This window comes from Hippocampus guttulatus, chromosome 10 (assembly GCF_054856545.1).
Source record: "Hippocampus guttulatus isolate MCC_2025c chromosome 10, RoL_Hgut_1.0, whole genome shotgun sequence".
In the NCBI taxonomy this organism is placed as follows: Eukaryota; Metazoa; Chordata; class Actinopteri; order Syngnathiformes; family Syngnathidae; genus Hippocampus; species Hippocampus guttulatus.
In genome coordinates this window covers 5,468,363-5,483,379 of record NC_141270.1, presented here as the reverse complement: position 1 = coordinate 5,483,379, position 15,017 = coordinate 5,468,363, and the positions used below count along the sequence as shown (strand labels likewise).

At 44.7% G+C, this 15,017-nt stretch overlaps 1 protein-coding gene across 5 annotated transcripts in view; it reads left to right on the top strand.

The window, feature by feature from the left end:
* The first annotated feature begins 1,995 nt into the window (after positions 1–1,995).
* The window catches only part of ccdc88ab (coiled-coil and HOOK domain protein 88ab), a 51,832-nt gene continuing 38,810 nt past the window's right edge, over positions 1,996–15,017 (top strand). For 4 of the 5 annotated variants that reach the window (XM_086122101.1, XM_086122105.1, XM_086122103.1 and 1 more), the window contains exons 1-3: positions 1,996–2,479; positions 2,575–2,675; positions 9,682–9,790. In XM_086122101.1, coding sequence (XP_085978227.1) covers positions 2,417–2,479; positions 2,575–2,675; positions 9,682–9,790 — 273 coding nt within the window. In that variant the 5' untranslated portion in view covers positions 1,996–2,416. Of the gene's footprint in view, positions 2,480–2,574; positions 2,676–9,681; positions 9,791–15,017 lie in introns of those variants that run through there. The other variant, XM_086122104.1, reaches the window with a different exon arrangement.

The following is a 15,017-nucleotide window of genomic DNA, read 5'->3' as shown; positions in this document are numbered from 1 at the left end:
TTTCAACAGTTTGCGGTTTGCCTTATTTTTGTTTTTAGTAGACATTCGTGTAAATAGTTGTAAATACCAGTTTTGAGATAAATACTATATTCTTGATAATGTTAATCAATATGTGTATTAGCATAATGCTTTATGACCCCCGTGCATTGTAGGCCAGAAGGCACGTTTTAAATCATTTCATAATCTAAGATTTCAAGTTTTCCCCCTTAATCCAAATTATTTGCTGTTGTTGATTTCTTGTTTATAATGCAACAAAATTTATAGAAAATGAAAGGTCCTCTCCAGTGTGTTTTCATCGGTATCGAGCGAGGGGTGGCTTTGGCACAGGGCGCCATTCAAACTCGCCACAGGGGGGCGCCAGAGACCAACTAACTTAAAGTGAGTGTATTTATTGCAGGAATGGTTCAGGGTGTCCCCCGCCTACTGCCTGAAGACAGCTGGGATAGGCTCCAGCACCCCCGCCACCCTAGTGAGGATAAAGCGGTTCGGAAAATGAATGAATGAATGGTAAATAATGCATTCATCCATCCATTCATTTTCCGAACCGCTTTAACCTCACAAGAGCGGCGGGGGGTGCTGGAGCCTATCACGGGGGACACCCTGAACTGGTTGCCAGCCAATGGCAGTAAATATATATAGATATACTGTATATCTGTATGTCTTGTCATGATTTGTCATATGGATGGAACTGCCCTCGCAAAACAGGCTACTTTCAGCAACAACTAAAATACTGCACTGTAATTACTGATTCTTGGGGTGTTTTCACAAAAGGATGTCCCAACCACGTGAGTAAGACCCCAGGGAACTAATTTCACTTTGAAAAAGGCCAGAATTTATTCCTAAATATGACAATAGCCATGAATTATTTTCCATTCAACAGGAGGCAGAAGGTTGCAATGTGCTGACATTATTTCCCTTTGGTATTAAGTCATTAGTCCACACGGGTCTGCATCATTAAACGGGGAGTGGGCGGGGGGGGGGGCTTATGTGTCAAACATTGATTTCCAATTTTAGCACCAGCAGAGTGGGAGACCATCAGCGAAACCTTCATCGTCCAGGTATTCCGATCAATATTCTCTTATTTTCATGCCATACCAAATGGTGATTTTTCAATAGCAAACAGAAGCCAGGAGGACTACTAAACTTATTTCTTGTGTTGAAGGTTTTTTCGGGTTAGCAATCGTCTAAAACAGCTCTTGCCCTGATCCCAGGTCGTGTGTTTTCAATTAATGAGTCATCCATCACTTGTTGATTATGTGTCTCCTGTGCTCCGGGCATTGATCTGGAATTAACATGCAAGTTGCTGAGCCACCACAAACACCGTAGTGTGTGCATCCTTACCTGTCAATGACAACAAATGTGACTTTTATTCACCTCATACTTGAGCTGCAGCATATCATTCTGTCATTGCCCCCTTAACAGAAAAAACGCAAATTTTCGAGTGTTTAAGGTAGTTTGAATAAATATTTATTTCTTGTATTTATTAAATATGGAAATGGATCAACCTCAAGGACACTTCACTTTATAAAAATGTATTCGCAGTTCATTTTATCGTGTACACAGTGTCATTCTAAAGTGGACCCTTACGAAATTATACATGTATGTTTAAACAAGAGGGTCATTCTTGTTGAAAATGACCACTACAAGTAGCTTTTTTTTTGTCTTCTCACAAGCAACACCAACGTACGTTTTAATTCGTTTTAATTTTTTTCATTTCATATTTTAATACAAGTACATTAATAACCATGTAATATGTGGGTGTATTCTCATTCACCCCCCCCCCCCAAAAACAAAACAAAAACAAAACAAAACAACAAAAGATAAAACGAGAACCGAAGAGCAAGGCCCTATTTTTTCTCTCGGAGTAGGATGCGCACAGGGAGCTAGCGAGGGAGAATGATGGAGAGAGAGAGAGCGAGCGAGCGAGAGCTGGAGGGGGTGGTGCTTAGGTCTCCTCAGCTGCTTCTGTTCAGCCCCATTAGCGACCAGGGAATGAATGGAGTTACACGTACTTTTTTTTGGACACGAGGACTGATACTGCTGTCTGCAATCTGAAAAGGCTGGATAATTATTCACATTTAATTTTTTTAATATACTTTATATATATTATATATTTTTGCGACAATGTCTTTTATCTAGCACCCCGGGATTTATCCGCCTTTCACGGACGCTGCTGGTTTTGAAATGGCTTCGAGAGAACAGCTGGGTCGTGTCGAGACATTTGTGGATTAACCTTTCTCCCCCCTCCATCCCCTCCTTTTGCCCCCCCCCCCCTCAACTTCTGCTCAAAGCGCCAAAATGCGCCTCTTTTTAAACCAATCAACCACATGAGTGGAGTCTAAATCAACCCGTCACATTCTCCCCCCCTCCCTCCCCATTTTCTTTCCACATACTGCAATCAACGTGCTAGTAAAATATGGAAAGTGAGGTTTTTAGCCCCCTGCTGGAGCATTTCATGCTGTCACCCCTTGTCTGCTGGGTAAGTCCATTCTCCCATCACACTAATTTATTCAAATTGGTGATTTATTTGAGGTGTGGTGCCTATTCTCCACCCCGCCCTCCTTCTTTTCTCAGGTGAAGACACTGGGGCAGCCCACAGTGACAGATGGCAGCAAACTGTCCGAATATGTTCAATTGGTGGATGGAGTTTACCTCAATGAGGTCATGCTGGAGATGTGAGTACCCTGAATGCGACATCTCCATGAGTTAGTGTGTGTGTGTGGGGGGGAGATGGGGGGGGTGCGCCTCTGGGGGTGCATGTGATTAAGAAGTGTCACAAGGGTTGGAGTGATTTTATATTGGCCATGAACAGAGGCTTTGTTTTGACTTTTTGGGGCGAGTATACTTCGGGTAGAGGGGGGGTGCGTTAACTCTGTTGGTATATTGAAGGTGGCTCAATTAGATCATGCTACTAAACATGAAGCATTTAACTGGTTATGAACAGGCTTTCTTATCGGGCTGAAACAATTCGCAACTTAATTTGAAAACAGTGCGTAAAAGGGAATGTCCAAAATCTGAGATCAAAACAACAACAAAAAAAAAACTTGATAGGCACATTCATACACAAGCTGCTACAGTTACAGGTGTGAACAAGATGTGAATACATTTTAAAGCCAAACACTTATTTTATTCAAGGTCACAGATACAGTGAGGAATTTAAAAATGGCCACCCCGAGTGGACAACAACAATACCTGTTCATCACAGGCACACTTTGTTGTTTCATGATGTCAAATTAATTTGTATCCGATTATGGAATGGATCAAAAATCGGTAGAATAAGTGATTCTAAAAAAATAAAAATAAAATGCTGAAACACCCTTAGGAAAGGCAAAGAGCTCTTGTATTCAACAATAGTAGACCCAATCAACTATCCAGCGAGTGAGTGCATAATACGCAGTCTCGCCCTTTCACCCTTACCTCGCCCCCCCCAAGGCACACATTAGCTAATTCTTCAAGAAATCTTGTCGAAGCTATCTGCTGGGAGCAAATGTCGGCCACGCACAATGGGGCCTCATATGTGGGCCACTGATGGGTCACGCAGTCAGACATCTCTGCAGACAATTATGCTTAGAAACAAGCATTAGAGCGTCAAAGTTTGGCCGTGGCTAGGTCACAATTGGCCATAAAAAAAAACAACCAAATTAAATGGTCGTCTTACATCAAGGGGGTGCATTTATTAAAATTAAATGGCCCATTAAAAAAAAAAATCTTCACTGAACGTCACATAATATACAGAAAAACGTCTCAAGCCCCTATTCCTGAAACCAAACAGGGTTTTTATCAGTTTGCTTCAAAGTCGCCATTTCCAGAAAACTCCAGCGTGACAAATTGACACAGAATTGGACTAAAATGAGCCCCAATTAGAAGCAGGTAATCTGGACAGAGGGTAATTTTATTTACCTATGCTATCTAACGTGAATGGAGCATGGCGTCCAAGTTTGATTATTCCCAAGAATGGCCACAATCAAGATGGGTGCGAGGGCACATGAATCGCTTACACTCGCAGCTTTAATTACTCGTTTCCTGTGTCTGGTTGGCTTCTTCATCCAAAGGGTCCTCCACGTACTGTTTCTTTGTTCCTCCAAATTGCCTTTTTATAACGTTAACCTCTCATATTAAGATGTTTGGGTGGGGGGAAAAAAAACACACTGGTCATGTGTTCAGAGCTTGGCAGCTGTGTGCCGCCTGACAGGAAGTGGCCAGTCACTGCCAGCTTTGTGTTTGTGTGTTTTTCCAAGGCTTCGATGTCAGCGCAGTGCAGACACAATGTGTGTGTCTGTGTGTGTGTGCATTTGTTTTTGCAGTCGGGCAGCTGTCCGTGGTTGTCTTGGCAAGCCATCCTCACACTTTCTCACGCACACGCATATATACAAGCGCAGACGCACACACACACACACCCACTGTGATGGTCAGATTGTAGCGTTTATGTGTCGGTTCTTTGTCTGCTCGCTCTTTATTAGCGTGATAAGCACGCCAGCTTGTTTAATTGTTGGAATTGCAATGCGTCACGAGCGATTATATTTCTAGAGCTTTGTTTTGCTGGTTGACTCTGGCGTGAAATGATGTACGATCAGTGTTTATTGCTCCTCCCAGTTGAAGTGGACAGTCTAATGTAACAAAGAGGATCGTGTACTGTATTTAAAACAACCACAAAGCCTCCGCTAGCTTAATGCTAACACAAAATGGTGAAAGAACATACGAGGGCATCAATGAGGCAGTCTTTTTACCCTGTAACAAATACTAGACCACAAACAAGAAAGCAACACATGTAGATAGACAGTATAATACCCACCGGCATACATTTTTTATCCTCTGCGAAGAACAGATATTGGCGCAGCATACTGAGTCATGAATGTCTTACGCTACAGATTCATAAGCCTGTATTATACTGCCCCGAGGTGCGCACAACATCCATTGAATTGAATCAAAAAGCGTGAAACCAACTCTTGCGTTTTCAACATTGTATTTCTCACTGTTTTTACAACCTTGAGGTCAAACCCAAAAACTGCTGTAACACGGTGTGGTAGTGTAGTTCAGCTGTCGTGCCCCCAAGGGTGATGTCCAGAGGGCAGCGGCGGGACGTCGGGATTATCTAACGGCTTGCCCCCCGACGCCCAGATGGCAACCCTGCCACACTCCCTCCCTTCTTCCTCCTCTGTCCTCTCATGACCGTCATTACCCAGCCAATTAGATGACCTCCTCACTGCTGTCAAACCAATTAGCTCGCCCACTCTGTGAGGTGGAGCCAATTAAAAATGTTGACCGAATGACAAGAGCCCTGTTGAGACCCCGGTGGCTCACTGGAGTGGCTTTTATTTGGATACAATGGGGAATTTTCAGACGGATTTCGCTCTTAAACGTGCCTGTTATGCCCCATGTCAGATGTACTGCCCCCGCCACTCAAAAACGGAAAATGTTTAAAAAAAAAAAAATACTGATTGAATGTGTTTTTATTTTGTATTTGTTGTTTTTAAAAATTATTATGAACACTCCTGCTCAAAATCGTTGCTAATATAATTGACGCTTGACTCCATAATAAACAAAGGCTATGTTGTGCTAAAGCTAACACCATCATAGACGGTCGTTTTCGTGACTTGCTTCACACTCGGCTTGTTTTTACCTGCTTTTAGCACTTGTTCGTTCTTTCCCACTTTCCTTCCTTCGCGCCTCATCTCCTCCTGCCTTTTCCCGCTGTCTTCGACCCTTGTTTTCTTTGAGCTTCTGTTTGGTGAGCTCCGGCTGACATAGTTGAAATTCCAGCTGCAGGAGGGAAGCAGGGATGCAGAGATGCTGCTGCTAAGATGTTTGACACCCCCCTTCCCCAGCCCCCCGCTGGCAAAAACACACAGTAGTGGGCTAATCTTGGAAGTCTGCAAGGAAGTGCAGACTCTGACTTTTATCGAGCATATCTGGCAGCCGTCTTTGTGTCTGGCGTTGAGCAATAAAGTGTTGATGTGAGCCTTGAAAAATGCCACAACCAAGGACATGTTAAACCTCAGAGAAATGGTAAAACTTAAGACGCTGATGCTTGCCACTTGTGGTTGAGGTTTTCTGTCAAATGAAACGTAAAACAAGGAGAATGACACATTTGAGGTTGAAAACCGCTGCATAACTTCGTCTGAGGCGAAAGTCCGCTAGCTTAATGCTAACACACAATGCAAAATGCCGTGCACTGTCCGACGCATCCATTTTATGCTGTTACAACACTTTCGGCAACAGATATTTTAACACACAGGGTGCCATAAGACAATATAACAATACTCGCGTGCATATATTCTTTATCCTCTGTGATAGCACGACCCATATTACTGGAGCTCACTGGGCAGTTAGGGCCGTCTTCATGCGAGGACATGCCGCGTTAATGCAAACTCGACACTTCCTCCGCCCATTTCATGGGAGAGAAGGCAGAGGCAGAGACGAGGGCAGAATCCGGAAGACGTTTTTGCCGGCTGACAACTGCAGCAGGAGTTGCATTTAAGATGCATTAGTTTCGGGAATGAAGTGCAAATCTGATTCAATTAGGTCCTTGTTTTCTTTTACGATGGGGGAAATAAGAGCTCGCTTTATGTCGATGGCACAACCCTCCCATTTGCTCTGTCGGCAAGATGAGGCAATTATGGTTGACACTGACTGTCTTGTCTGTAGTCGGCTTTAATGGTTTAATTCGCTTCGAGCTTTGGAATGTAAAGAACGGGTTGCCCACGGATGCCGTGGTAGGAGAGTGGAATGGAAATGGAACACAAAGGGGGGCTGGGGGGGGGGGGGGTCCATGAAAAGGCAAACAACAAGGAAATTCACAACACAGCAAGTGTCACATGGTCTGTTTATGTGGCGCGACTGTCACCAGAGAAGACCTCCTTGGTCCTCAAATAAGTACTTTATCGTACTTCACAGGTAGCAATATGGATATCGTGACATTTTATATATATATATATATATATATATGTATATATATATATATATATGTATATATATATATATATATATGTATATATATATATATATATATATATAATGTATATTTTTCTTACCTTTAATGGAACGAGTAGTAGCACAAATTAACCCGTATTATCCTTATCACAAATTGTTGAACTTTATGAGAATCTATTATATCACCAAGTATAGTCATTTCGCTTGTTTTGCACCATAATATTTCAAAATGTGATTTTCTTATTTTTAATGTAACAACTTTTTGGGCTTAGCCAAAAGTCTCGGATTTATGAAGGCCCACCTACAACAATCCTGCAGCTTTTTTGTTGTTGTTGTTGTTAGCCTTGGCACTGCTGCTAATAAGCAAACACTCGTCCCCTTCATTCCTCTTGGTTGTTTAGCTTTCCTCCGAGCTGTGCATGTGTGTATGTGTGTGTGTGTGTGTGTGTGGAAACAATCACACACGCACTACTGCTATGTTTGGACTGGCTCTCGCCCGACACGTGGCCAAACGCAGCTTGTCTTTTCCCTTTTTGTGCGTGTGTGCGTGGCTGCCCGTGCTGACTGTAATGCAGCGTGTCATATATAGGTTAACACGACTGTGCAACGCGCACCGCCAATCAGAGAGCGGGGGGAGAAAAAAAAAGCCCCAATGGCTGCTGCGTTTGGTCTCGGCGGCCATCTCCACTCGAGCGATGGATGATGTGGCTTATTGACTGACTGTCTGTCTTGAGCAGTCTCTCCTTAATCTATTTGTCTGCCCAAAGCCTTAAGTTTACTTTATCAGCAGGAACAGCAAGGTTGGGGGTGTTAATATCTGGGATTCTTCCACCGCCTACTAAAGAACTAAATCCCTATTTTGTCGCCTGGCGCTCCCCAGGGGGTTCAATTCGTGAAGCATCAGCAACTTGGATGGCATTTGGTCGTCCTGCTGCCATGTCCTCACAAAGAGACATATGCATTCTGTGTGTGTGTGATGTGAAACCATTCCCTGGTGTCCTTTTTTTTTTTTTTTTTTTTTTTTACGGGTCTTTACCATTTTCACAAAATACCCAAAGGATAGAGAATGACAGCATATTTTGCATCCTGCTTGCTCAGTTTTGGGAGGGTGTTTCTGCCTCATGCGGCCCCTCGACTTGCAAGGCCAAATCCTCATCGCTGACACGCTTCAAACTGTTGGAATGGCCTCAGACTGCACCGTCGTGTTAACCGTATCGCTAACCCGATTACGTACACTGATGGTTAGTAAGGAGAGGAAAAACAAGATTCATCGTTGGTCAAATTGACACCAAGAACTTTATCGCTCGACCTGACAAACAAACGTTACAGGAGGGGTACTACTCCCTCCACCGTTGCCGTATTACAAATCTTAAAATGTATTTGGGGAAATGAATTTGATTCACTTGAGTCACTTTTTTTTGCTTTCCAGATGAGCTTTAGCTGTCATGGAATGTGCAAGGGCCACCATCCCATTGCGCTTTTTGTCCCCCCCGCTCCGACGCACACTCAGCCCATCGCCCTCCTCGCTCTGACAGGATTACAGCCTCCACTTTTTAATTAAGTGTTTAAATCGACCCCCCACTATGTACTCCTGAAGGGCCCGCGTGCTTGTGTGTGTGTGTGTGTGGGACAGGTCATGTGACTGCCAATTCAGCCATTTAAAAAGAGCCCTGTGTCGCTGATTAGCATTCATAGCATCGGGCATGGGGTTCAAAAAGGGTACCGGTAATTAACGCATCCGCAGCCGCCGCCAGACTGAGACAAACGACGTCCGTTTTCGGCGGGAGGGTTGTTTTTTTTTTTTTAATAGTTTTTTTTTTAATTGAAATTCTCTCCTGTCGTCCGGCACCTTGTTGCTAATCGCGAATGACCGCAAGTTGTGCGCAACCCTTCAGTCAAGACCTCCTCATTTGAATGTAAAATAAATCAATAAACCGAAAGCGCTGCAAATACAGTTTTGAGTTGAACTGACAGCATGGTGGCACAAGCATTCACTTGTGGATCCGTCTCGATATTAGAGACCATTCTCTTGTATGTGAAAATGTGCCTCAGTCTACATTGGTGACCTATATATGAGGGTCAACTTGCTGCAAGTGTGTGTGTGTGGGGGGGGGGGCGCCCCTGAATGCATGCATGCATGCATGCACGTGGTGGTGAGTGCACGCGTGTTGTCATGCGTGCCGTTGTGTGCGCATGCCCGCATCTGTGCTTTTCCGCCATGTGTGGTGCGCATCCAAACGGGAGGCAGAGGAAAGCCACTTTTAGACCAAAAGCGAGTGAAATTGAAACGATAGTCAACACTCTTCTGGGTCAGTGATGATAAAGGGGGGGGGGGCGCCCTCAAAACAAAGGCTGTGTTTTAGGAAGAGCTCTGATCTGAAGTGCAGGCTGGTGTTTTTCGGCTAATTCCCGCAGATATGCAAATGAATGCTTTGGACGGCACTTTGAGAGGAAATGTGGATGCTGACACCCACATCACTCACCAGGCCAGGCAGCACCTTTTAAAATCCATCCACACTTCAAAAGAGGTTCGTTTGACCAGCACCGTAAGGTGAGGGTCGAAGAGGTGTGTGTAAAAAAAAAAAAAAAAAATCTGTATCCGATTAGTCCAGAGGATATTTGGTTGAATACACGATTGGAATACTCGCTGCGGCCCCGCCCTGCACACTATCTAGTCCCCGATTTCAACATGGACGTTCACCAAGACTGTGATTTGACTGACATCATTGTATATATTTTTTTTCTCACCAGAAATCCCAAGGCCACGGTGCAGAGGACGAACAAGAAGGTGAACAACGATCCCGTGCTGCGAATCCAAAACCTTTCCATTCTCATCGGGCAGATCAAAGCCTACTATCAGGTAGGAAAAAAAGGGGGAGGGGGGGAAAGTCTTTTCAGCCACCACAGTATAAAAGCAATGGCCAAAAACGGCACCGTTTCTTTTTCTCCAAGCTTTGTTGAAAGTTTAATGTTTGAACGATGAAATGATGGCCAGCCAAGGCAGGCAGTCACATCTTTCCCACACTGGAGACCGTGACCCATATCCTCGGGGGGGGGGGGGGGGGCGTGCCGAGGCTGTGGAAAGGTCACTTACTTGTGGAGCAAAATGCACGCTTTCAGATAAAGAAGAGCATGCAGCCACAACATGCTTCCTGTTTTTTTGCATTTTGTAGCCTCCGCATTTTTGGTGTGTGGAATAAGTTTGCGCGTGTGTGTGTTCATGATGAAGATGAAAAATTGCAGGAATTAAGTGGAGAAGATGGACAAAAAAAACCATTGGATAAATTAGACATTTCTGTCATCTTTTAGCCGCTTGGGTTGCTATTTCTAGTCTAAAAAAATGTCATGGAAATCATAAAAAAATGACAATGCCCTCTTATAAACATTTTTGTTTTTAATATGAATAAAATATTTGTTCAAAAGATTCCATTTTTAAATCGGGCCAAAAAAAATACATAAATACACCGCAAGTATTTAAGTGTCGTCTCCCCGAAATTACTTTTTAACGTGCAGCTATCGGGAGCATCTTTTCTCCTAATGATTTTGATATCCCAATCTTGTTATTTTGATTTATCAAAAATATTTTAGCCATCTAAATTTAAAATGGCTCAATTTTACCCACAACGGATCGGGGCGGTTTGACGCGTGTCACGCGAATCAGATCTGTTTACTTAAACGGTTAACTTAGACTAGCTCACCACGGTTGGATCAGCCTCTGCTCAAGCCTCAACTCTGCTGTCTTTGTGGTGAATCAAAAAGCAATGGTTTTTAAAAAAAATAAAATAATTCACCGGGGTGGAGCTCAAGGAAGGCAAAAGATTGTTTCTTTTTAACACCTCTGCTTGGTTAATCTCATTGAGTGCTTGTTTGCTTGACGAGGCACAAGCAAACAAAAAAGGCCTTGTCTGTCTGCGCCGCTTGGTTTAATCCTCTCCTGCTCATCTCGCGGCTCACTGGGTTTTAACCACTTACTTGTGTCTGCGAGCTCAACTTCACAGGGACCACCGACAGGTTAAAATTCTGCCCCCCCCCCCCCAAAAAAAATCAGCACTTCAGGGTCTCCATAGCCATTTTCACACTGCAATGCCTTAGCAGTGTGCTCTGCTCACCAGACATACCACTACCCGCACGATAACATTCCAGCGGCTTTATCGACCTCTTTGTTCCGAAAGCCCGCACCGCTTTTGGTTGATCTCCTCTTCAATTTTCCGTCCTAAATTGTTGAAGCGCAAACAATACTGGGTCTTGGACCACTGGTTGGGGAACATGATGGGAAAATTTAAGGAAAATATATACATCGTTCCCCAACTCCCACGGCAAGTAAGAGCTCAAGATCTCAGCTTGAATCCACCCCCCCCCCCCCCTCCCATTCCTGACTAAGCATGCTGTCTGTCAAATTGACCCATGAACTTTTTAGGTGTGCCAAAAAAAAAAAAAAGAAAATGGGTTAAAGCCTCTACATGTACTTCCATAGATTCTTGGAGTGTAACACTCCATGTGTCGTACCTTTGATGCGATTCAGAAGAATACCACACAGATTGCGTTTACAAATTAACTCAACTTTCCCCACATCATTTTTCCATGTCTCCGGTTATCTGGATGAATAAGCCAAGTTCTGCTTTCCTGTGGTGATTTTTGGTCCCCCCCCCCCCCCATCCCATTTCCCGAGTCGCACGGCTGTAGACAGACACCCCTTCTGCTCTCCGAGCTAATGGACTTAACAGGTTCGCCGTGTAGCGTAGCGCTCGGCAATCTGAGCCCACTCGTATCCGCTGCTGACTCCATATGCTCGACTGCCGTCTCCACTTCATGATCTTGTTTTTCAATTTACGCGTTGCGCTTTGATGGCGAGCGCCTCATCGTTCAAGCCAGTCATGCGCGTACACGGGCCAAAACGTGTGCTCTCTCTCTCTCTCTTCAAGGCTTTTTTGGAATCGGACTCTTTCGACTGGTGTCGGGAGCAAACCTAATTCATTAACGTGGTCGAAACCACCCAAGGCAGACACTTGTAGACCTTCCCGAGACCCCCTTTGTCGTGACCCTCCCCCATTTCCTGCATGCCTCTGCTCTGCCCCCTTCACTCCCATAAACGCCAACCCTACCCTAATGCATATTTATGCCCTTGTCAGGTTCCAGGGATCCAGGAGCAAATACAAACGGAAATCCAAATATTTTGGCTGTGTGATTTAAAAAAAAAAATAATAATAATTTTTTTGGTCTTAAATTCACATACAAGGGGTCTGTTAGGCACCTTTTTACACTGCTTGGTACCTAATTAAATTTAATTCAGAATACTTTACGATCAACAAATGCATAAATTAATGTTTCTCGTACCGGGTCATTCAATCTGGTCCTGTGGTTTAAAAAAAAAAGAAAAAAAGGAGCTCGTCATTGGACAAGCAGATACAGTATGTGTGTCTTGATGAGGATGTGTGGGTTCAAAGTTCTTAGCTTCTGTTTGAGCAGATTGCGTTGAAGGGCATCAACGTCTCGACGGACTTTGATTGAAGAGGACGGTGAACAGATCATGTTCGAGCAGATGTGCTCACGTGACCAAGAAAGTTTCCGCTTCCCTGTAACCATACATGGCTGTGTTTGAGCTGCCGGGCGAAGGTTTCATTTCTTTTTCGCTGTCGGGGCCAAATATAAGATGGGCCACGCTTTAATTTAGCGGCCTCGGTTTTGGCTTCCTCCGGGGCCGTGCGATTATGCAGCTCTGACCGGCTGAACGACATTCTTGTCTGCTTTTTTTGTGGCTTCTCTCATCCCTGCATGTCTTCAAAATCAGGTTCTTATGACACATGTAGCTATTTTCTATCTTGCTGTGTTGCAAGTTGTTTGGATGTGTGGTTGTAATATTCTTTAGATATACATTTTTTGCATTGCCTTGCTCGAAGCCTTTGCAGATGTAGCTTTTGGGAAATAAGAGGGCCTTTTATTCTTGTGACCACCTCTTTGCTTAGGGGTGGGGAAAAAAGAGTGTCGGGAAGTTTTTGACCAATTAAGATTTCTTTTTTTTTAGGGGTGGGGGGGGGCGCATTCTCTTACACTGAGGGGGATTCGTTTTGTTGTACAGTGGTATGTCTACTTACGAACGCCACTTCATATGAAACTTTCAAGTTACGAAATGCCTCAACAGGAAAATATTGCCTCTTGTTATGTAAGAAATTTGAAGATACTAAAGGTAAAAATACAGTATTGGCTGCTCGTCACACCTCCGAGTTTCCTGAGCGCGACATACTTATAGCTGCTCTGCCATTGGCTATTACCTAGCATTTTCCTGAAATCCCATTGGCTAATAGGGACCTCTACCGTATGTGTCTATGTCTGTCGATAGACAGATGTGTGTCTACGCAGCGTCCTCGTCATTCGTCCCTCGGGCCATGAGGTGAATGCACAACTCCGTGTGTCGCATTAGTGGACCAAAATATCTGCAAAATATCAGAATGTAACGACATTGTACTTTTGTGGTTTTGCTTGAGTGATGTCCCCCCCCCCCCGGCCCCCTGCTGGATAGGAGGAGCAATGCAGTTGCTTTCGTGCCATCGGTCTGATTTGCATGACCTCTGGCCTCTTGGGCAAGAATAAGCCACGGGAACCTTTTAATTCCTTAAATCAAGTATGAGGAACTACAAGTTCCAGTTGCACGATGTCGTCATAAAACCAATCGGGAACATAAGTGTCGACTGCGACTCGCCCGCTACTTTATAGCAGCACAGTTCCTATGCCGCTGCTCCTCTCTGAAACACAACATTCATCCTGCTCATCCCCCCCCCACCCCCCCCAAAAAAAATGTTTCCCTGCAGGTGTGTGTAATGCGACTTAAGAGCTAGCTGACGCATGAAGTAACAAGGTCTTCCGTAGCTGACTGACCTCACAAAGATGCTCTGTTCATGTTTGGGGAGGGGAGACAAAAAAAAGAAAAGAAAGAAAACAAGGCTCCTTCACATTCCCTTGATGCACCGTACTGTAGCTATGCACCGCATGCACGGTTTGAGACTAAATTAGAGCTTTCTTACTGCTGCTTTTAGTCGCCGGTAGTTATTTTTACATGAACTCGGTCACATGAATACATAATTCCAATCAAGCCTGGAATCCCCCCCCGCCCCCCACGCTGACTCGCTTCTTTCGGCAAGTCACGAGTAAATCGGTTTATTAGGGCATGTGTTTGCTCGCCGCGGGGCAAATGTGCGTGTTGTCTGTCATGCACGCTCGCATGCTCCACGCCAATGTTGCCAGCGATGATGCGGCAAGGGGTGCAGCTCCTCAGACGCTCACTTGACGTTGGGGGGGTTGCTCCATGGAGGGTGAATGAAAACGAGACTCTGGAGGTGTTTTGGAACACGACTACAGGGGTCCTGGGTTTCGCTTCAAGGTTCCAAACGGCGTTCAAAAGACTTATTTACACAGCGAATGAAATACGTGGTCATTCGTCTCAAGAAATCATGCTCTGTTACTTAGTTTGTAAATGGATTGTTTTCGATTGAGTTATTTTCCAACGCATATGTCCCGTAATTGACTTTACGACTGTATTAGCTTCGGTTAGCGATGGACCGCAGTCATTTAGTTCCGCTTCATGCCTATGGCCGAATGCATCTCGATAAGACTCTCGATTTGCATTACGATTTGTTGGAGTCGATAACGGGGAACACAGCAGAAACTTTACAGTGAAAAAGGAGAGGCCAGAGGGGTTAATGAGAACGTTGGTCGAGGAGTGGGCGGATGGTATCAGGATTCACCAGGTCCACCTGCCCCCCCCCCCTCCCCGCCCTCCCTCCACCCTCCACCTTGGTGAGCAGCAGCTTGTTCTAGCCTTGAGGGGTGTGGAGGGAGAGCGTAATAAAAAGCTCTCTGGCTGATGGATATCACCAGAGAACAAAAGAAACTCCCTGCGAACGGCTTGTTTTCGCTGCCTCCTCACGGAGGACGTCTCGGCTCCAGCTGGACCACTCAGGACTTCCCCGTCTGCTGCTCTTTTCAGTGGACACGCCCACCACAACTGTCGACCTTATTCAGTCGCGCACTCAAACGTAACGAGGAGTCGGATGTCGTCTCAAGGTGGAGAAAAATAAAAAAACGGTGAAAAG